The 24382-nt window shown below is 36.2% G+C and overlaps 1 protein-coding gene across 1 annotated transcript; it reads left to right on the forward strand.

Moving 5' to 3' along the window:
• The first annotated feature begins 12223 nt into the window (after positions 1-12223).
• LOC134759746 (uncharacterized) lies at positions 12224-23706 on the forward strand. Its single transcript, XM_063714110.1, has 3 exons — positions 12224-12542; positions 16999-17076; positions 23568-23706. Exons 1-3 carry the CDS (start codon positions 12286-12288, stop codon positions 23629-23631), a joined length of 399 nt encoding a protein of 132 aa, XP_063570180.1. The 5' UTR covers positions 12224-12285; the 3' UTR covers positions 23632-23706.
• The last annotated feature ends 676 nt before the right edge of the window (positions 23707-24382 follow it).

Here is a 24382-nt window from a genome sequence, read left to right on the forward strand (position 1 = left end):
CCTTCCCTTTCTTATTCATTCATTCATTCATTCCTACAGAGCAGTGACCTTCATTCTAAGATTCCCAGAATCCTAAGGAATTCTTGAATGTCATCATAGGGAGCCAGGTGTGAGGATTCCCAAAAGTTGTATTTAATACTTGAAAAATCTCGAAAAGTTATATATTTACACCAGAAAAAGCTATACAGATTTTAAGTTATATATATATATATGGTTGAATACTTTTTATTTCTCTCCAGAACTGAGTCATTAGGGTTAATAATGTTGATTATTTCATACTGACCTAATGGGTAGCCTTTATATATCATTGATTACTTATTAGTAAAATAAGAACCCCCACAAAATTACAAAGTAAAGCATATTTTGTGGGTTTCTCTTAAGGCTTTTGAAACGTAAAATCAGAGGAGAGGATTAAAAGTAATCCTTGATTGTTAAAAAGGCAGGGAACTACTAACTTAGAAAATTGTATGAAAACAGCAAGATATATACATGGCCCTCAGACCAGCTGCCTGTTTTAATAAAATTTTATTGGAGCACATCCATGGATCTATGGTGCTTTCCTGCTACAATGGTAGAGTTGAATGGTTGCTATAGACACCATATGGTTTGCAAAGCCTAAAATATTTATTATCTGGTCCTTTAGAGAAAAAGTGAACCCAGTTTTAGAACACTCACTTTACAAATTAAGATACAGTGGATTGGATGCTGCCTTAACTGACCTCCACTTAACTGATTTGCAATCAGCAACTTATTGACTGTTGCCCACTGCAAATTGAAAGTCTTTGAGCTACTTTTAATGCCTGTACATTTCTCCTTCCATCACAGAAATTGTATAGTTTCTAAGAAGAAGCTGTGTTCATTCCTAAATATGTTTACAGCATTTTTTCTTGCTCTTGTAGTTATGCAATTTAATTAAATATTGTGTTGAGAGGCTGAGACAGGCAGATCACTAGGTCAGGAGATCGAGACCTTCCTGGCTAACACGGTGAAACCCTGTCTCTACTGAAAATACAAAAAATTTAGCTGTGCGTGGTGGCGGGCGCCTGTACTCCCAGCTACTGGGGAGGCTGAGGCGGGAGAATGACATGAACCAGGGAGGTGGAGCTTGCAGTGAGCAGAGATCAAACCACTGCACTCCAGCCTGGGTGACAGAGCGAGACTCCGTCTCAAATAAATAAATAAACAAATAAATAAATATTATGTAAACTGAGAAAATGAGTACAACAAGAGTAGTATTGTTGTTTCTCTGAGAAATAAACTAAATGTGTTGGAAAAATGAGAAACTCAAACAGTTTTTGTCAGCTTAACTGTTGGCAAGACAACTAGAAACAAATGGGAAAAATTGTGTAATCTAGGATTTCAGATTGCTTTACCCCAGTTGTCTTCACAGAAAGCGAACAAGAAATCAATGACAACATATCATTGGCATAGTTTCCACAAGAAACTCCTCTGTGAATCCGTGCAAGGCTTTGAGCTTGTCATCAAAATTCTGGCAAATTTATTGACAGATGTCTTTTAAATTAAAGTTACGTTTTAAGGACTTACATCTAATACTTCTTATGATTCCTCCATCTAACTTAAATTTGTGATTAATCTGTTTATTACTGGTCCCAATCTGATTGAATCAGGGGGTTTCTACCGTTTTTGCTAACCAAAAGTTTACTTTGATGAAGATGGAATTATAAATATAATAATTCATGTTTAAAGAATTAGAATGGTAATGGTTAATACAATTTAGTATGCCTAAAAATCACTTGAAAAGCTTACTAACAATGTAAATTCTTGTGCCTTAGGCCTGAGATTTTGATTCAATAGGTCTAGCATGGGGCATAGGAATCTGTATTTTTACGAATGATAAAGGAAAATTGCTTAAAATAGGGTAAATTATGACTTACAAATATAAAATGAACACTTGTCTAAGATTTTTGTTTAACTCATTTATTTAATGAGGGAGCCAGTAAGATGTTATACTGAGTTTTATGGAGATTTAAAGGAGCCGCACATATCTAGGCACCAAGGAACACTGAAATAAATTCGCTTGATAGGTTCAAAACTGACTTCTTGATGGAAGGTGGATAAAGGAAAATTAATTATACTTCCATCAAAATGAATCATTTGCCTGTCTATAGACAAGAATATTTGCATTACTCTCAGTAATCTACAACTAACAGAATTGCAAATAACAAGGAAAACAAAAGGCACAGAGACCCCATAGAAGCAGATAACCCAGTTATTCTAGACAAGGCTGAGATTTCCATTAAAGACACTCAGTGGTAATTTTGTTGGTCCATCTTAAAATCTTTCCATGTTCTCCTGAAACAAATTGCTTAAGCAATTCAAATACAATGAATGTGGTCAGTGGGTCACACCTGGAGAAATCATTTTCTAACCTACAATAAAGGCTGTTGAATTACTCCCTTTACTGGAAAGAATAAAATATTACCACATAAATTCGTATTATGATAATGGCCCACTATGAGTGCTTTGGTGTTCTTAATTTTCTTAAGATTCATTAATATTTCTGAAGTAACTACTAAATGCCAAGCAATATATTTTCTAATTTAATCTTTCATTGACTTTTACTTTCACTTTAATTGAGCTACTCACTTTCATGGCTATAAACTTAACTCTTCAATAACTTAAAAATTGATTTCTAATGTTATAAACTTTAATGTTCCACTCTGTGACCTGCTCTTTCAGACTCTCTCTCCCTTACTGCCAACTCACTTTCTTTTCTGTCTCTTCCAGTGCCCCAGTATTTTGACTCTTCCATTTTCTTTTTTCTTTTCTTTTATTAAGAGGATACATGATAATTTCACATGTTGATGGGGTACAGTGTGGTATTTTGATACATGACACATCGTTAAAAACCTCTCCTCCCTATCTTTCCCAGTCTGGTAACCTCTCTTCTACTCTCTATTAGATCAGTGTTTTTAGATTTCACATATGAATGAGATCATGTGATATTTGTCTTTCCGTGGTTAGCTTATTTCACTTACCACAATGTCCTCTATGCTCATTCACGTTGTCACAATTGACACGATTTTACCCTTTTTTTATGGCCAAATGTGCATATGATATAGTTTAGGTATTTGTCCTGACCCATATCTCATGTTATATTTTAATCCCCGCTGTTAAAGATGGGGCCTGGTAGGGGGTGTTTGGGTCATGGAGGTGGATCCCTCATGGCTTGGTGCTTTCCTCATGATAGTGAATGAGTTCTCAAGCTTCCTGACTAGTCAAGCAGATGTTGGCACTATGCTCCCTGTACAGCCCATAGAACCAATTAAGTCTCTTTTCTTATAATTTATCCAATCTCAGGTATTTCTTTATAGCAATGCAAGAATGGCCAAATAAGGCATATATGCCACATTTTCTTCATTCATTCATTGATGGACACTTAGGTTTATTCTAGGCTATTGTTAGTAGTGCTGTAATAAACATGAGAGTCCAGAAATGTCTTTGACATACTGATTTAATATTCTTTGAATATATACCCAGTAGTGGGATTGCTGGATTATGTGGTAAGTCTATTTTTAATGTTTTTGGAAGTTATATTGTTTTCCATAACAATTGCTCCAATTTACATTTCCGCCAACAGTGTTTGAACATTCCCCTTTCTTCACATCCTTGCCAGCATTTGTTATTTTTTGACTTTTTCATAAAAAGCATTCTAAACAGGGTGAGATCATATCTCACTGTGGGTTTGACTTGCATTTCTCTGATTATTAGTGATGGTGAACATTTTTTCATATAACTGTTGGTGATTTTTTTGTCTTATTTGAAGAAATGTCTATTCCGCTCTCTTGACTATTTTCTAATCCAATTATTTATATTTTTGCAATTGATTTGTTTGAGATTTCTATAAATTTGGGATATTTACCCCTTATCAAGTGAATAGTTTGCAGATATTTTCCTCCATTTTGTACGTTGTCTCTTCCCTCTTGTGATTGTTTCCTATGCAGCGCAGAAGTTTTTATTTGGTGCAATCCCATTTGTTTATTTTTGCTTTTGTTGTGCATGTCTTTTTATGTCTTTTCTAAAAAGTCCTTGCCCAGACCAATGACATATAATATTTCACCTATGTTTTCTTCTACTAGTTTCATAGTTTGGGATCTTACATTGAAATATTTAATTTATTTTGAGTTGACTTTTGTATATGATGAGAGACAGGGGTCTACTTTCATTCTTTTGTATGTGGATATGCACTTTTCCCAGCACCATTTGTTGAAAAGATTGTCTTTTCCCCATTGAATGTTTGCACCTTTGTCAAAAATAAGTTGCATGTAAATGTGTGGATTTATGCCTGGGTTCTCTATTTTTGTTCCACTGGTCTACATGCCTGTTTTTATGCCAATATCATGCTGTTTTAGTTAGGATAGCTTTGTAATATATTTTGAAATTAGATAGTGTAATACCTCTAGCATTGCTCTTTTTGCTTAAGACTTATTTGGCTATTTGGGGTGTTTTGTAGTTTCACATGTATTTTAAGATCTTTTTTAATATCTGTGAAGAATGAAATTGGAAATTTGATAGAGATTATATTGGATTTATAGATTGATTTTGGTAGTATGGTCATTTCAACAATATTAATTCTTCTAGTCCATGAACAAGGGATATCTCTCTATTTATTTTAATTTTTAATTGCTTTTATCAATCTTTAATAATTTTCATCTTTCCATGGCTTAATTTACTTGTAGGTATTTTGGTTTTTTAATAACTATTTTAAACGGGATTACTTTCTTGAATCCTTTTTCAGATAGTCTGCTATTCGTGTATAGATATGTTACTGATTTTTTATGTTGCTTTTGTATCTGGAAACCTTATTGCATTCATTTACCATTTCTGATTTTCAGTGGCGTATTTAGGGTTTTTCACATGTATCATCATGTCATCTGCAAAGAGGGATAATTTGACTTTTTTTTTTTGCAATTTGTATGCCTTTTATTTCTTTCTCTTACCTAATTTTTCTGACTAGGACTTCCAGTACTATGTTGAAAAAAGTGATTAAAGTGAACATCCTTGTCTTGATCCAGATCCTAGAGGCAAAGTTTTCAAGTTTTCACCATTCAGTATAATGTCGCCTGTGGGTTATCACATATGGTCTTTATTTTATTAGGTTCTTTTATAACTAATTTGTTAAAAGGTTTGATCATAAAAGGATGTCTAATTTTGTCAAATGCTTTTCCTGCATCTATTGAAATGAGTATAGGTTTTTTATCCTTCATTGTTTAATGTGATGTATCACATTTTATTGATTTACATGTATTAGACTATCCTTACCTCCCCGGGTAAATACCACTTGATTATGGTGAATAATCTTTTTAATGTACTTTTTAATTATCATTGCTAGAACTGCTGGTTTTGAATGTATGCATCTACGTTTATCAATGATATTGGCCTGGAGTTTTCTTTAATTTGCTGTTCTTGTTTCATTTTGGAATCAGGAAATGCTGTCTTCATAGAATGAGTTTGGAAGAGTTCCCTCCTTTTCATTTTTTTGAAATAGTTTGTAAATAATTTGTATAAGTTTTTAAAATGTTTTGTAGAATTTGTCAGCAAAAACCACCAAGTCGTGAACTTTTCTTTCTTCCTCTATTATTTTAGAGACAGGGTCTCACTCTATCACTGAGGCTGGCATACAGTGGTGCAGTCATAGCTGACTGCAGCCTCAAACTCCTGGTCTTAAGTGATCCTCCTGCCTCAGCCTCCTGAGTACAAGTACACACCACTGTACCTGGGGAGTTTTTAATTTTATTTTTAGAGATGGAGTCTCGTTGTGTTGCCCAGGCTAATCTTGAACTCCTGGCCTCTAGTGATTCTCCTGCCTTGGGCTCCTAAACTGTGAGATTACAGGTGTGAGCTACTGTGTGAAGTCTTTTGGATTTTCCTTGACTGAGTGCCTAAATCATTCCTTCAATCTCATTATTTGTCATTGGTGTGTTCATATTTTCTATTTCTTCTTTCTTCAATTTTGATGGGTTATATGTGTCCAGAGCATACATGTTTCTTCTAAGTTTCTCAATTTATTGGCGTATAATTGTTTGTAGTACTTACTCATGATTCCTTATATTTCTCTAGAGTCTATCATAGTATATCCTTTTTCATCTCTGATTTTATGTGAATTTTCTCTTTTTTTCTTAGTCTGACAAAACATTTGTCAATTTTACCTTTTCAAAAAGGATTCCTTCATTTAATTAGTCGTTTGTATTTTTTGTCTTCATTTTGTGTATTTGTGCTCTGATCTTTATATTCTTTTGTTAATTTGGGTCTTAGTTTGTTCTTGAATTTATACTTCCTTGAAATACATTGTTAGATGTTTTATTCATTATCTTTCTTCTTTATTGATGTAGAAATGTATTGCTATAAGCTTCCCTCTAAAAACTGTTGTGCTGTATTTCGTAAGTTTTCATATGTTCTGATTTCATTTTTATTTGTCTTAAGAGATTTTTAAAATTAATTTTTTTTTCATTGACCCATTGGTTGTTTAGGGATATGTTGTTTAATTTGTATGTATTTGCACAATTTCTAAGTTCCTCCTGTTGTTTATTTCTAGCTTTATTCCATATGGTCAAAAAAACACGTGATATGATTCGATTTTTTGATTAGCTAAGACTTGTTTTGTGGTATAACATATCTATCATGGACAATATTCCATATGCAGGTGAAAACACAGTGAATTATGCAATTGTTGGATGAAATGTTATGTAAATAACTGTTAAATTCTTCTGATCTAGAGTGCAGTTTAAATGTTTCTTTGTTGAGATTCTCTCTCAATGATCTGCTCATTGCTGAAAATGGGATGTCGAGGTTTCTTACTATTATTGTACAGTTTTTTGTCTCTCCTTTTAGATGTATTAATGTTTGCTTTATATGTTTAGGTTCCCCAATGTTGAATGCATTATATATTTACAATAATTATATTCTCTTGTTGTACTGACCTCTTTATTATTACATAATGACCTTGTTTTTCTGTGTTTACAGCTTTTTTATTTGAAGTCTATTTTATTTGATATAAATATACTTACTTCTGCATTCTTTTGATTTCCATTGTCATAAAATATGTTTTTCCATCTGATCACTTTCAATTTATGTGTGTATTTACAGGTGATGGGAGTCTCTTGTAGAAAGAATATAGTTAGGCCTTGTTTTTAATCCATTTACCCATTCTCTGTCTTCTTACTGGATAATTTAATCTATTTACATTCAAGGTAATTATTGATAGATAAGGACTTGCACTGTCATATACTGTTTTCTTGTTGTATTTTATAATTTTTGTACCTTTTTGTCCGTTTATTGTCTTCTTTTGTAGTTAAGTGATTTTCTCTGTGTGCTTTTGTTTCTTGTTCTTTTATTTTTAGTGTATCTAGTAAAAATGTTTGCCTTTTGGTTACTGTGAGGCATGCGAAGAATGTTTTATAGTTTCAACAGGTAATTTTGAATGGATAACAACTTAATTTTGATAATAAGAAATGGGGAACAGCAATCACTCTGCTCTTTAACTCAATCACTCCCCCACATTTTGCATTTTTGATGTCTTAATTTACATCTTTTATATCACTTATCCCTTAACAAATTATTGTAGTTGTTATTATTTTTTTTTTGTATTTTTACCTTCTTACTAAAAACATGTAAGTGGTTTACATTCAATTATTACTATATTAGAGCATCCTGAACTTGTCTGAATATTCATTTTTACCTGCAGACTTATACCTTCCAATTTTTTGTATTACATATTAGTGCCCTTTTCTTTCAGTTTGAAGACTGTTCTTTAACATTTATTTTAAGGCAGGTATGGTTACAATGAATTCCTTCATCTTTTGTTTGTCTTAGAATGTTTTAACCTCTCCTTCATTTCTAAATGAGAGCTGTGCTGGATACTGTATTCATGGTTGACAGTTTTGTTCTTCAGCCCTTGATTCTATTATCCTACTCTCTCCTGGCCCGTATTGTTTCTTCTGAGAAGTCTGCTGCCAGGCACATTGGAATTCTCCTATGTGTTATATGCTTCCCTTTTCTTAGTGTTTTCAGGACGTACTCTTTATTTTTGACATTTGAAAGTTTAATTATAATATGTCTTGTGTTTGTCTTATTCACATTCAATCAGACTAGTGAGCTTTGGCCATCCTAAACATCTTAATCCTTCTAAAAGTTTAAAAAGTTGTCTGTTATTTCTCTGAATAAGCTTCTAACTCTTTTTCATTCTTAGTTCCACTTTAACACTGTAGATTTGTTTTTTTTTTTTATGGTGTCCCAAGGATCTCATAAGTTTTCTTTGTTTCTTCTCATTTGTTTCTCTTTTCTACTCTGACAGTGTATTTTCAAAGAGCCTGTCTTTGAGCTCACTGTTTTTTTTTTCTCCTACTTGATAAGTTATGCTCTTGATGCCCTCTAGGGCATTTTTCAGTGTGTTTACTGAACTTTCCACCTCCAGGATTTCCATTTGATTTTTTCCCATTATTTTAAATTCTTTGTTGAATTTCTCATAAATTTCCATATTGTTTTTCTGTACTATGTTGAAGTTCACAGATGTTTTTTAAAAAAGCAGCTATTTGAATTTTTTTGTCTGCCACATCATTCATTTGCATGTCTTTAGGTTCAGTTGCTGACACCTTGTTTTCTCCATTTGGGGAGGCAGTTTTTCCTAGGCTATTCTTATTTTTTGTAGATGTACATCTCTGTCTACACATTGATGAATTAAATATTTATTTCAGTCTTGTCAGTCTGGGTATGTTTTTGACTGTTTCTCAGTGGGCTTGTTTAGAAATTCTGTGTGGATTTCCATTATATTCCATTTTAGCATTAGGAGGTGCCCAAAGCAAAGTTTAGACATAAGTCTTGCAATGGGGCTTCACCACTGATGCAATGTAACTGGATGGGCCATTGGGTGATCCACAGAAAGGCTGATGTCTTTTGGGGGAGAACAAGTCAGGCCATCAAATATGGACAGTCTGTGTATCATGTTTCCCACAGCGTGGTGCCCATAAACAACCTGTCTGGTATAATGTTTCCTCTGGTAGGAATGGCTAGCCACTGCTAAGTTTCATATAGTAAGTATTGCTAACCCAATCCCTTCTCTATGTCCCTAGCACACCTCTGGTAGTTCAGCTCTGTTGACACTCATGGTGCTGCTTGTGAGCTGATACAGGAGTAAGTCTACCGTGAAGGCACTCAGTATGGAAGAAAAAAATATTCAACTTTGCTCACTTTATTCAGTGTAAGAACTGTGAGTTCAGGAGGACTTTCTGCATATGATACCATAATGGCCTGGGGGAGGAGTATCACAGTCACAGAGTACTGGTTCCCTTACTGTCCAAGCATGGTTTTACTCCTCTTTGCAGTCCAAAGGGTCTTCATAGACTCACTCATGTATTCAGGTTTCATTAGCTCTTGTAAAGTTAATTTCATATGTGGGTAGTTGTTCATATAGATGTGTCCATAGGGGTATGATTACTGAAGAGATCTACTCCACTACCTTGCTCTGCCCAAATCTTTCCCCTTTCCAACAAGACTTTACCACCTCCTAGTTTTCTTTTTTCTTAACCAAACTAAGTTTAGCCTTTTAATCCTTCGCCCTCCTCCACTTCAAATGCCATTGCTTCTTTGTATGCTTATTGTATTTTCCATGCTATATGACTTTCAGCTGGTTATTTACAGTTTGTAAGTTTTAATATTCTGTAAAAGGGGGATAATAATAGCATCCATTTGATAGGGAAGTTAAAGATATTAAATGACACTGTCCATGTTAAATACCTTTTTGAGATATATTGAGATGTTTCTGTACTTCCTTGTTCTGGACTTTTTGTTGAATGAGAGGAATCTATTGCCATGAAAAGCAATAAAACTGTGGTAGCAGAAATTAAAAGTGAGTAGGAACTTATTTAAAAATCATCATTCTCCTTTTCAATGCAAAAATAAGAACTAGAAACTTTTAATAAGGCAATAGTCCAAAGAAATAACTTTTGGAAGAGAACATGGGTTTTTTAATCCTAAAGCGTTCTTTTTTGTCTTCAAGGGTCGAGATTGGCTGCCTTGAATCCTACTAAAATTTCAATGTAAGTTTTAGAGAGGGAGGAAAGTGTCAAAGAAACAATTGCACTGGAAAAAGTTAAATAAGTAAGGAAGATATTATTCAAGCTATTGCAATAGGGGAGAGAGGTCCGACCTAGTCTGAACTCAGCTCCCCTGATACAAAGGGCAGTGGAGTTTTTGAAATTGAGGGTAAGGGGGCGATCATAGGCCACCTGTCTTTGCTAACTGTCTTTTCTCAAAGGAAAAATAAACTTCCTTTTATCTTTATGATATAAGGTAATTTTTACAACTTAGAGCAAGATTAGGCTCTTACTCTCTCATGGAGACTGGGAAATAAGGTATTATCTTTCTGGAGGATTACATTTGAAGGGATGGCTCCCAGATCCTTGAAAAAGGAAATTTTCTGCTTACAAGTTACACATGTCACTTCTAACTGCATTTCACTGACCAAACAGGTCACATGTCTAAATCTGACCCTTCCTTCAATAGAACAGAAGTGTATAATCTTCTAGGAAAGGTCCACTGCGGTAGGAAGACCAGATAATGGGAGAATGGTAATATAATCTACCACAATGACCACAGCGAAAACGTTAGTAATCCTCAGGGTTAAACCAAGTCTTCTTGGACACTTAGGTTGATTCTAGGCTATTGTGAATAGTGGAATAATAAAAAATAAAGAGAATAGCCCATTTATTTTTTGCAGAGAAGCTAGACAATTCACAGTTACTTATGGCCTAGACAATTTTATTTCTTGATCAACACATCTCTTTATAGATGCCTGTGGTCCAAAACTGCATATTCCTAATCATCCCCAAAAAGAAGGGAACCTCTGCAAGGCAACCTGGGAGGGAGTTTAGGATTGTTCTGAGGCAGTGAGAGCCATTGAGATTCACATGTGAGAGGGTAGAGAAAGGGAATCCACATGTTTTGATCCCTCCATGCGCTGGATATAACTTGGTCTTCATTACATTGCACAACCTTTGGTGTCAGAGAGAACTGGATTCGAATCCCAGTTCCATCAATCATTATGATTTGATGGTGAATGTGTTTTTAACTTGTGTGAGCCTCAGTTTGCTCATCTATAAAAGGTGGAATTGTTATGAGACTTGCATAAGGTAAGTGTGTAAAAATCTGGGAATAATCCCTGTAATTTAAAAGATGGGGTTGTGATGAGGCTTCAATAAGGTAAGTGTGTAAAAATCTGGACACAATGTTACTAATTTTGTAAGTTTTCAATATATAGAGAAGGAGGATTACTTTTCTCTCATTTAATTTTTAGAACAAGTTTATAAAATTGGTATTATTCATATTTTTGAGATAATCAAAGGATCAGTAAGTTTAAATAAATCACTATAGTCACAAAGCAGTTCACAATCTATTGACTGGATAATTGCTAGTGAAAAGTGGCAATGATGATCACATTGAAAATCTTGTGTTAGGTGGTGGTTTTCTCTTGCATATGCCTCTTCATTTGTTGAAACCATAGATTCTAAGTTTGCTCTATCAAAGTGATCATTAGAAAAATATAATGTACTTAGTGTATAAATTTTAGGCTTTTTAGTCCTGTTAATTTGATTGAATATGTGCATTTTGAATTATGAATATAAATATGAATATGTATGACATATGAAATATGACTTGACATCACAGAGTAACCTTACGTCGTGTCAATGTTTTCTTCTGAAAGCACCTGCAGAAATGTATCTTCTTTCTAGTTTCCAAAAAACTCAGAGGCCATGGGGGAAGAGGGGACTTTGGCTGTCAGATAGTGCATGAGGTACATTAGGATACAGTAATTTCATCATAATTCATATTCATAATTCACAGTGAGGAAACTGAAAGTTGCTACCAGCTACCAATAAATGAAAGGTGAGGCGGGGTCGCTAGGGGGCGCGGCTTTGTGAGCCAGTGCCTGGACTCCCACGTCACAAATGGAAGGCCAGCGAGTGGAGAGAACTCAAGGCCTGATTGGTTCTTTCTATGCAGGAGATGATCTGGTTGGCAGGGCAACCAGCTTTCAGTTGGTAGCCTTCAGTGTGTGCCTTAAGTTGGTGGCATTTGGTTGCCTTTCCTGGGGAGAGGTGGCAGGTACTCAGCTCTGCGGACGTGGGGGCAAGCGAAGGCCCAGGCTGCCTCGAGAAGAGGAGAGGTTCCCAATGGAGACCGCTATGACTGCTTGCATATGCACCACAGCCAGCCCCCGGCAGGGCCAGCGCAGGGGTTCTGCAGGGCCGTCCTGTGGCTCTGACATCTATGAGTGGGTGGCCAGCAAAGACACAGGCACCAGCAGAGAGGAGCAGAGACGACCAGAACATGCTGTCCTCCAATGCCAGCCCCAAGCGGGGCCAGCTTAGGGTGCGGTGGGCAGAGCCATCCTGCAGCTCTGAGATCCACGAGGTGGAGATGGGAGTAGCGCCAGGCTCCATTGCGTTGGAGCTCGCACAATTTGAGCCCAGTTTGATTCTGGAGCCAGGACCTGCAGCACATTGGCAACCAGAAGACGCCCAAAGGTAGGGAGGCGACAGATACCGCTTGGCCTTAGGAGCTCCTCTGGCCGTTGCTGAACCAAGCTTCCCCCAGAGACATCCACAGCTTGGGGCTCCTTTCTTCACCTAGTTCCTTTCCCAGGCCCAGGCCCCAGTCATGAGGACTGGCTCTGCCTGGCTTCTCCATCCCTTCGTCTTTCCCTGTTGCATCCAGCCGGTTTCTTTTCCCCTCACTACCCATATGCCCTGTTCTGGACCCTCTTCTTCCTAGAAGCTGGCCAAAAACTGTTTTCAAAGTACAAAATGGATGCTACAGATTTCGTTTGCTGTAGAGGAAATGTCTGACAGCTCTTGTATTTAAACTTAAGTAGCTACACTGGGACTCACAATTTCATATCTTGAGTTCTAGACCAGAGCTCTCTACCCTAAAGCAACGGCAAGAGGTTAGAGGTACTTTTCTTGATTCTAATAATAAAAAATGATTTTTTTGAAGGGACAAGGTCTCACTGTGTTGCCCAAGCTGGTCTCAAACCCCTGGCCTCAAGTGATTCACCTACCTTAGCCTCCCACACTGCTGGGATGACAGGCAAGAGCCACCACACCTTGTCATTGGAGGTGCTCTTGCTTTGTGTGTTTCGGCTGGTCTTTAGGTGCAGCTGTCAGTAAGATGCTCCTGCAGTATAGTTCTAAGTCTTTCAGCACAGATTCAGTGGATCCTGTGATTTTTTTTACATGGAATAGCCCCTCTATTTTTTTCAGAGAAGCTAGACAATTCATAGTAACCTATGGCCTAGAAAATTTTATTTCTTGATCAACACAACTCTTTATAGATGCTTGTGGTCCAAAAATTCAGATTCCTAATCATCCCCACGAATAAGGGGGCCATTGCAAGGCAACTTGGGAGGGAGTTTAGGATTGCTCTGAGGCAGTGAAATTTATTGAAATTCCCACATGAGTGGGCAGAAAAGCGAATCCACATGTTTTGATCCCTCCATGTTCTGGGTGTAACTTGGTCCTCTTTAAATTGCACCATTTTTGGCATCAGAGAGAACCAGATTTGAATCCCAGTTCCATCCCTCATTATGATTTGATGGTGAATGTGTTTTTAACTCGTCTGAGCCTCAGTTTGCTGATCTACAAAATATATGATTGTTACGGGGCTTCCATGACGTACATGTGTAAAAATCATGGCAAAGTGCTTGTAATTGAAAAGAGAGGGTTGTTAGGAGACTTCTATCAGGTAAGTACGTAAAAACCTGGACACAATGTCTATAATTTTGTAAGTGTTCAATATATGGAGACGGAGGATTATTTTTCTTTCATTTAATTTTTAGAGCAACTTTATAAAATTGGTGATACTCATATATTTGAGATAATCAAACCAAGGATCAGAAAGACTAAATAAATCACCATAGTCACAAAGCAGTTCACACAACATTTACTGGATAATTTCTAGTTAAATGTAGCAATGATGATCACATTGAAAATCTTGTATTATCTGGTTGTTTTCTCTTACATACGTTTCTTAGAATTTAGTAAGATATGTTGCAGCTCAAAAAGCAGATCCGTAGAATATTTTATTCCAGAGATTTTAGTGGGGGTTAAAGTATTGCATGAGTTTTGTTCGGAACAAGATGTAGGCTGAGAATCTAAGCAAGCTTCAGTTGGTGGTTTTCAGATGATGGGCAGTGGCAGAAGGAGGAAGAGCTCCATCTGTGCTCTCTCTTACCCCAGTCACTGCCCTCAGGCTTGTTGCATCCTGGCTCTTCCAAGTTAAACCAGGCAGGTTGACAGGTTTATTTAGCATTTAGCAGAGAAGTCAGCTCAGGGTAGGCGGGTGAGGTGGGGTGTGGGCTGCTAGTACAGTGCCGCCCTTTGACCCAGGGCTGCCCATGCCCATTGGGCTATTCCATATATTATATACTATATATCTCTCTATATATAATATTTATATATATATGTATATAAGCCTTTTGGTTTGTTAAAACCATGGATTCTAAGTTGCTCTATCCACGTGATCATTAGAAAAATGTGATGTACTTAGGGCGTAAATTTTAGAACATTTCTTCTGTTAGTCTTGTTAATACTCAATTCTTTTCTAAAACACCTAGCCCAAATCTCCATAGGTTTTAATCAAATTATATTATAATTGGGATTTTCTGGTCTGCCTATATTCCAAGTAATAAAATCCTTAAAATTAATTTTCTATTGCTGCCATAACAAATTACCACAACTTTGTGGCTTAAATCAAAGACTTACGACCCTATAGTTCTGTAGGGCAAACCTCTGACCCTGGTCTTACTGGGCTTAAGTCAAGGTGTTGTCAGGGCTGTATTGCTTTCTGGAGGCTCTATAGAGAATCCATTTCCTTTTCCAACTTTTAGATGCTGTCCCTATTCCCTGGATCATGGGACGATCCCTCCATCTTCAAAGCTAGTAATGTGGGATGTCTGTGACCATTGTTCTGTAGTCATATCACCTTCCGACTGTACTTAGGAAAGATTCTCTGATTTTATAGACACATGCAATTAGATCGGCCCCCAAGATAATCAAGGATAATCCCCCTAACTCAACGGTTAATCACATCACAAAGTCCCTTTTGCCCCATGTAAAGTAACATGGTCACAGTTTCCAGGCACTAGAACATCTTTATGGGGTCATTATTTTGACTGTCACAAAAGCAAAGTCTTGGACTTACGTATATCTAGATTTTCTTTGCTTAATTTCAGAGCCTAGAACACATTAGACTCTAAATAAATGTGAATGAGTGATAAATATTATATTTACAGATTGCTGCCACATTGCAATTCTGTCCTCCCACTGGTGGTGGAATCCTATCTACTTTTTACCATCTCCATTTTGCATTCAGACTGAACATGGCTATGTTATTCTTTTCACCTGGGTGATTTGAAACCATCTCTCTATTTCTATTTGTAGAGATCTTATCTATCAAGCCCTTCTCAAATGCCACTTCAAAAAACTTTTTCTAATCCCCAATTGTCTTAGTCAATTTATGCTCTTACAGCAAAATAACACAGTCTAGGCAATTTATTAAAACCAGACATTTATCTGTCACAGTTCTGGAGACTAGGAAGTCCAAGATCCAGGCGTTGGCAGGTCTGATGTCTGGTAAGGCTGTTCTCTCTGTTCAAGATGGTGTCTTGATGCTGCATCTTCCAGAGACAAGGAACACTGTGTCCTCACATGGTGGAAGGCGGGAGGGCAAGAGGGATGAACTCCCTCCATGGAGCCGTTTCATGAGGGCTCCTAAACCCATTCCTGAGGTAGGAGTTCTGATGGCCTAATCACTTCCTGTAGGCTCCACCTCAACACTATCACATTGTCAACGCTAAATCTTGGAGGAGGCACAGTGAAACCACAGCACCAATCAAGTATGATCTTTCTCTCCTCAGAAACCCCCTCATATGTTTAGACCTCCCATGCACTTTTGTACATTTTGTGTCATGGTTTCTTCCTGTACAAATAAGGTGCTATAAATGGATAGCTATAGTTTTGGGTTTCATTTCAACAAAACACCCTTCCTAGGTTTTGAACCCCAAGAGAAATATGAGGACAGGCCCCACCTTCCATTACAAAAGCTGAAAGGGAGTGCATGATCCTTTTTCCAGTTTCTTGGCCACTCACGTGTGGGCACATATCTAGACCCAGCCAACTGATGTCTCTTTATTAGAACTTGGAACCCGATGAAATGATGCAAAATACCTGAAAGAATCAGAGATGATTCTGAGAAATTGAGCAGAGATGCAGGTCCAAGAATGTGGCAGCAAGTGCCTAGATTCTGCAGAGCCCAGCTACACGGTGACAAGTGTCAAATGGCAACATCCTAGTGGTGGCATCTCAAGATCTGCTTCCGTCGAATGAACTTGGCTGTGCTGAGTTTCCCTCAGTTCTTACCTTGCTTCTCCAGCATCTTCAATTATTTTGTGAACTATTCCATATCTTTTCATTGAATTCCTATTTTGCTTGTCTAGAATTTGTTATTTTCAGTGAAAAATATAAACCAATTATCCCCTCACATTAAAACACACTCCACTTAGGCATATCCTGTGATATCACTGGAGAAAAGTGTGGACGTTATTTTTAATTTGACTCAGAATGATAGGATTAGTTTGGTACTAGTAACAATGGAGATAAGTAACTAACTTTTTGTGAAACTTCTTCCTGGGGTGAAACAAAATCTATTGCGGAAACTCTTTCCAATCATCTCTGGAAATGTATTAAGTGACGTAGTATATAATGATAATTTACCATGATATTTGATAAAATAGTTTTGTGTGTTCAGAATAATTTCTTTTTTCTTTACCTTTGAAAATAATGCATCGATAGTTAATTTTCTCCTAAATTGGCTGTTTTTATTTCCATAAAAGGTATTTATTGAATGTCTCCTTACTTTTAATGTAACTAGGCATTGTGTGATCAAAGTAAAATAAATATGTTCTTGTTTCTGGAATTACTAAAGCTTTGAAAATGGACTTATCGACCTCAAACCAATGGGACATATTCCCATGTGGCCTGCTCTCCTGTTAGGATTCCCAGGGTAAGTGGTGATTCCTTTTCTGTCTTAAAGATTTTAGAAATGCAGCTTCTGTTGTGGGCCACTAGGCCGAGTACTTCAGAGCAGGGTTTGTGGGAGTACAAAGCTAACTTCTGCTGCTTTTGCTTGATGCTTCTGCAGCTTCCTTGACTATTGTGGATGATAAGTAACCATTTTCTTCCTCCCTTCCTTCTTTCCCCTCACTCTTTGGAGTGAACTTGAAACATTTAGGAAGTTTGTTGATCAACATATACCGTGTTTATGAAAATCCAGCTAAGATAATATGGTAGGACTCCTTTGGTTATAAATAATAGAATTCAAACTCAAACTGGTCTAAGCCAAAAAAATATTAATTTGCGGACTCGTATAATGGAAAAATCCAAGGTGTGGCTTCAGAATGGCTGAACGTAGGGATTCAGGTCTTGGCTCCTCTCAGCTTCCTTGCTTTTTTCTTCCCCATTGATTTTATTCTCAGACAAGTTTTCTCTTTGTGCTGCAATGTGGCCATCATCACTCCTCCTGCTTACATTTCCTTAGTTCTACAGCCCCAGAATAAAGCAAAAAGAGAAACACTTCTAATATTTTCAATAAGAGACTAGAGACTGACTTCGGGTGTGAGGCTTGGATTTCATGTCCATCTCGTTTCATCTGTGCCAGGATTAGAAGTATATTCATTGGCCAGGTCTGTGTCACGAGCTCATACAGGGTTTCCACTGTCCACACAGTGCCTTTGCAAGTATTAGAAAATGGCTCCCCTTTCTCCAGTTAGATGCAGCCCTGTATCGAGTCATGAGGCTTGGAGAAGAGCATGCAGGCTGGATTTCAGCCCTCCTTTCTCCCTTAGCTGGGTTTCTTCCTTGAGTGAACAACATACTTGTTATTAGCTGTCCTGTGCTTATTCCTGAAACTGGGGGTGAAATCAGCCCCCACGCCAAAACTGAAGCACAGAAGGTGGCTTCATCTAGGGTATCAGATAATGGCAAATAACAAAAGGAGGGGACAGTGGGTGCTGTGTGGGCAAAAGGATCAAAAAATAATCCTAACCTGTCTAGACTTCATCTCAGAAGCCATATGCAACCTTCTTCAATGGAAATATTTAACACTTCAAGAGTGCCAAGAAGGCTATAAGGAGCATATCTCTTAAGAACCTAAGTTAGGGCATTCTAGAATGTATGCTTTATGGATTTACCTTATAAATATATAACATTGACTAATACACACAGAAAATATATTGCAGAGTAACATAGATAACACAGCTAGAAATACATGACATTCTACCGCAGTCTATCATTATTTTCTAACTTATCAACAGACTCAGAGGATTTTTTTTCGTATTGATAAATTTCTAACCAGAGCCCTATTTACTTGTGTCTTGAGAAACAGTGTATTTGCAAATATGTCTGAAGAGGGAAGAGAAAGAAAATGATTCTAAAAAAGTTGATAACATTAAGACAGCTATTTATAGAAGATGTAAATTTGCAACCACAAATTAAAAACTTATTGGAGATACACAAAATGTGAAGAAAAATAAATGAAACCAAAACACTACAAGAAATAACTAAAGTAAGAAGACAGTAAGAGAGGAAAAAAAAAGAACTGCAAAACATATGAAAAACAATTAACAAAATGCAAGTTACTCCTTACCTATCAACAATGACTTTAAATGTGAAAGTATTAAACTATCTAATTAAAAGACATAGCGTGACACAATGCGTAAAAGATACTCATCAGTACATATTTATAAGGGAGTCACTTTAGATACAAAGATTCATAAAGACTCAAAGTGAAGGGATGGGAAAAGATTCTCCACGCAAATGGTAACCAAAAAAGAGCAAGGGTATCTATACTTAGATTAGAAAAAATAGACTTGAAATCAAAAACTGTGCCTAGAGACTAAGAAGGTCATTATACAATAATAAAAGTTCACTTCAATGGGAAGATTGTAAATATGTATCCACCCAACATTAGAACACCTAAATATATCAAGTTAATATCAACAAAGCTAAGGGGAGAAATCAGTAACACTAAAGTAATAGTAGCCAACTTCAGTACCCCAAATTCAATAATGGATAGAACATCAAGGCAGGAATAAAAAAAGAGGTAACAGCTGACTTGAACAACACAGTAGATTAAACACTGACATATACAGAACTTTCCATCCAACAGCAGCAGAACATACATTCTTCTCAAGTGCACACAGAATATTCTCTGAGATAGATCAAATCTTAGGTCACAAGGCATCGTACAAATTTAAGAAGTTTGATATAATGCCAAGTATCTTCTCAGACCACAATGGAATAAAATTAGAAGTCAATAACAAAGAAAACAGAAACATTTACAAAAATGCAGAAACTAAACAACACACTCTTGAACAACCATTGGGTAAAAGAATAAATCAAAAGGGAATTTTTAAAATATCTTGAGACAAACAAAAATGAACATACAACTCAACAAATCTTACAGGGTGCAGCAAAAGAAGTGCTAAGAGGGAAATGTTACAGTGATAAATACCTACATTAAAAAATAAGAAAGATCTCACTCGAACAACCTAACTTTACAAATAAACAATTAGAAAAAGAAAAACTAACTAAACCCAAAGTTAGCATAATGAAGTAAATAATAAAGATTCAGAAATGAAAATGGAGACATTATAACAAATGTACGGGAATACAAATGATTATAAAGAACAATTAAGCAATTATATGCCAATAAATTCGATAACCTAGAAGAAATGGATAAATTCTTTGAAAGATGCACTCTACCAAGGTGGAATAAAAAAGAAATAGAACAGACCAAAAGCAAGCAAAGAGATTTAACCAGTAATCAAAAATTTCCCAACCAAGAAAATCCCAGGTGCAGATGCTTTCATGGGCAACTTCTACCAAACATTCAAAGAACTAACACCAAAACTTCTTAAACTCTTTAGAAAAAATAGAAGGAGAATACTCCCAAACTCATTTCATGAGGCCGATGTTACCATGACTTAAAAGCTAGACGAAGACAACACAAGAAAAAATAATTACAGACCAGTATCCTTAATGAATATACATGCAAAAATTCTCAATAAAGTACTAACTAGCAATCTGAATTCAAAAGCACATTGAAAAGGTCATACACCATGACCAATTAGAATTTATCTATGGGATACAAGGATGGTTCAATGTGTAAAAATTAATAATGTGATATATCACATTAACAGAATGAAAGGCAAAAATAACATTCCAATAGATCCAGAAAACACATTTGACAAAATTCAATATACATTCATGATAAAACTCTCAACAAAATAAGTATGCAAGAAACTTACCTCCACACTATAAAGGCTGTATATGGAAAACTTATATCTAATATTATAATCAATGGGGAAAAACTGAAAGCTTTTTCTTTAATATCTGGAACAAGACAAGGATGTCTATTCTCATCACTCCTTTTCAATATAGTACTGGAAGTCCTAGCCAGAGCAATCAGGCAAGAGAAATAAAAAGCATCAAAATTGAAAGGAAAGATGTAGTTACCTCTGTTAACAGAAGACATGATTATTATTCATTGAAAACTCTAAAGACTCCACAGAAAATGGTTAGAAATAATACAGTCAGTCTTTCATATCTGCTGGGGATTTTTTTCAGGACCCCCTCGGATAATAAAATCTGTGATGATCAACTTCCTCACATAAAATCCTGTACAGTTGGCCCTATGCATACATGGGTCCACATCTGTGGATTCAAACCACCACAGATGGAAAATATGTACAAGTTAGGTTCATGGTTGATTGAGTTCATGGTTGCAGAACCCATGGATAGGAAGGACTGACTATACAATAAAATTACTAAAGTTGTAGGATACACAACTGACATACAAAAATCATTGCTATTTCTAAACACTAACAATGAATTGTCTGAAAGGGAAATTTAAGAAACAGTATCAAATAAACTACTTTGGAACTAACCAAAGAAGTGAAAGACTTAAACACTACAAATTACAAAAGATTGATGACAGAAATTTAAACCAAAGTAGATTGAAAGACAACCCATGGATTGAAAGAGTTAGTACCGTATTATTAAAGTGTCCATATTACTCAAAGCAATCTACACATTTAATGTAATCCATATCAAAATCCCAACGGTATCTCTCACAGAAATAGAAAAAAATAATCCTAAAATTCATATAGAATCACAAAAATCCCTGAGTGGCTGAAGCAATTTTGAGCAAGAACAAAGCTACAGGTATCACACTTCCTGAATTCAAATTAAATTACAAAGCTGTAGAAAGAAAAACACTGTGGTACGGGCATAAAAACAGACACATAAACCATTGAAACAAAATAGAGAACCTAGGCATAACCCACACATTTGCAGCAATTGATCACGCTGGAAGGTGATGAGGAGACACTATAGGGAGAGGAGATGCTCTTGACCAAATGGTGTTAGGAAAGCTGGATGTCTACATGTAAAAGAATGAAATCGGATCCCTAGCTCAAGCCTTAATGTAAAAATTAACTCAAAATGGATTAAACATTTAAATGTAATAACTGAAACCATCAAACTCCTGGAAGAAGACAGGAGAAAACATTCTTGACATTGGTCTTGGCAATAATTTGTTTAGATATGATGCCAAAAGCACAGGCAACAAAGGCAAAATAGATAAATGAATTACATCGAACTAAAAAGCTTCTGCACAGCAAAGAAAACAACTAATGAAATGATAAGACAACCTATGAAATGGGGAAAATATTTGTAAACCATATCTCTTATAAGGAGTTCAAAAAATAAGAAGCACACATACACAGCAATTCCACAATTATAAATAACCTAATTTTATTTTAAGGCAAAGAACCTAAATAAATACATCTCAAAAGAAGAAATTCAAATGGCTAACAGGTATATTAAAATGTGGTCAACATCTCTAAACTTCAGAGTAATGCAAATCAAAACCACAATGAGATATCATGTCACACCTGTTAAAATGGCTATTATCAAAAAGAGAAAAGATAAGTGTTGGTAAGAATGTGGAGAAAAGGAAACCATTATACACTATTGATGGGAATGCAAATTAGTAAAACACAGAAAACAGTATTGAAGTTCCTCCAAAGAAAATTGAAAATAGCACTGGTCTGGTGTATTGGCTCACACCTGTAATCCCAGGATTAGGGGAAGCCAAGGCAGGAGGCCAGGAGCTCCGGACCAGCCTGGGTAACATAGCAAGACCTCATTTCTGAAAAAAATTAAAATTAGCCAGACATGGTGTTGTACACCTGTAGTCCCAGCTACTCAGGAGGCTGAGGTAGGAGGATCGCTTGAGCCCAGGAGTTCAAGGCTGCACTGAGCTATGATCTTGCTCCTGGACTTTACCCTGGATGACAGAGTGAGACCCAGTTTCAAAAATAAAAAAAAAAGAACTACCTCATAATCCAACAATTTCACTTCTGGATATATGTCCAGTGAAACTGACATAAGAGTCTTAGAGAGGTGTCTGTCATCCCCTGTTCATTGCAGCATGACACACAATGACCAAAATATGAAAATAACCTAAATGTCCTTTGGCAGAGGAACAGATGAATGGGTAAAGAAAATGTGACGTGTATATATCAAATGAAATATTATACAACCTTAAAAAAGAAGGAAATCCGTCTGTTTGTGAAAACATGGATGGAGCTGGAAGATATTGCGCCAAGCAAAAATCCAAGACACAGAGACAAACACTTCATGATCTCACTTACATGTGGAATCCACAACAGTCAAATTCATAAAAACAGAGAATAGGACAGTGGTTGCCAGAGGCTCAGGAAGGGGAAATGGGGTGATGTTAATTAAATTGTGCAATGTTCAAGTTATAATAATTTCTGGAGATATAATGTACAAGATGGAAAAACACTGTATCATATTCTTGTGTTCTGCTAAAGGATTAGATCATAAATTAATTACTGTCAACACACACACAATGGTAAATATGTAGAGTTAATATGCTAATTGCTTGATTGTGATGATTATTTCAAAAAGTATAGAAATATCAAAACATTAAGTTACCTTAAATTTATACAATTTGTATATGTCATGTTATCATGATAAAGCCGTTAAGAAAGATTTAGTAAATCATGTCTACAACCTGAGAAACTTTCTCATGAGAGGGAGGGCTGGAGTAGGAAAATGGAATTTTGCAACAAGGATAGGGTGAGGGACATGGGAAATGACTGATCAAGTATTTAAGAAATGACCTGGGTGGAAGCTACATCAAAGGTTATGAGCTTTAGAGCATCAATCCTCAAACTTTTTGGTTTCAGGAACACTTTACATTTTTGAACGTTATCGAGGACCCAAAGAGCTTTCATTTATTTGGATTATATCTATCTATATTTATCATAGTAAACATTAAAACTGAGAAATTACAAAAAATAAAATAATATACTTATATGTTTACATAAATCACATTTTTATTTAAAATTATCATTTTTAAGCCGTAAAGTTGGTGAGAACAGTGACATTGTTTTATATTTTTAGTTATGTCTTTAATGTCTGGTTTAAAAGAAGAAAACTTGATTCTCCTTTCTGCTTCTATGTTTAATTTCTTGTGACATCCCATGTCAGGTAGCCTCTGGGGAACTCCAATTATACTTGTGAGAGAATGAAAGTGGAAAAGGTAAACAAAACCTGTGTATTTTTATGAAAAGACTTTTGACCTTGCAGAGTCCCTGGAAGGGACTCAGGGACTTCTCAGGTTTCTCTGGCTTATGTGTTCACAGAGTAGAGGGTAAGTCCGCAAGAGAAAGCAGTGATTGGCTGTGGGAGGTCTTGCTGAGAGGTGGTAGAGAAGAGGTTGGAAGTGTAGAAAGTATGGTCGTTGTTTTCATTTCTTTTCCCTTTCCTTTGGCATCTAGTTGCCGGGATTTCCTCTTTAGATGATCGTATCATAAATTAGAAATTGCATTAATGAACATTCTTGATACTGCCTAATGAAAGTTTTTGTTTTGTCTTCCTGAGTCTTGCTTCTATCTCATTTATTTTTCCCACCCAAATTTGGAATTTAGGAAGTGTCGATATAGCTATATTTAGATGATTTATCTCCCTGAAGACATTTTGGGATCATTTATAAATCTCTATAAACAATGCTCTGATGTCCCTTCATTTTGTTTAGAGACTGGGTCTTGCCATGTTGTCTGGAGTGGAGTGGCTTGATCACAGCTCACAGTACACAATACAGTCAAACTCCTGGGCTCAAAATGATCCTTCCACTCAGCCTCCACAGTAGCTAGGTCTGCAGGTGTGTGCCAGCATCCCTAGCTTTTGATAACTATTATTATTTTTGTAGAAATGGG

This window comes from Pongo abelii, chromosome 13, assembly GCF_028885655.2.
Source record: "Pongo abelii isolate AG06213 chromosome 13, NHGRI_mPonAbe1-v2.0_pri, whole genome shotgun sequence".
NCBI lineage: Eukaryota > Metazoa > Chordata > Mammalia > Primates > Hominidae > Pongo > Pongo abelii.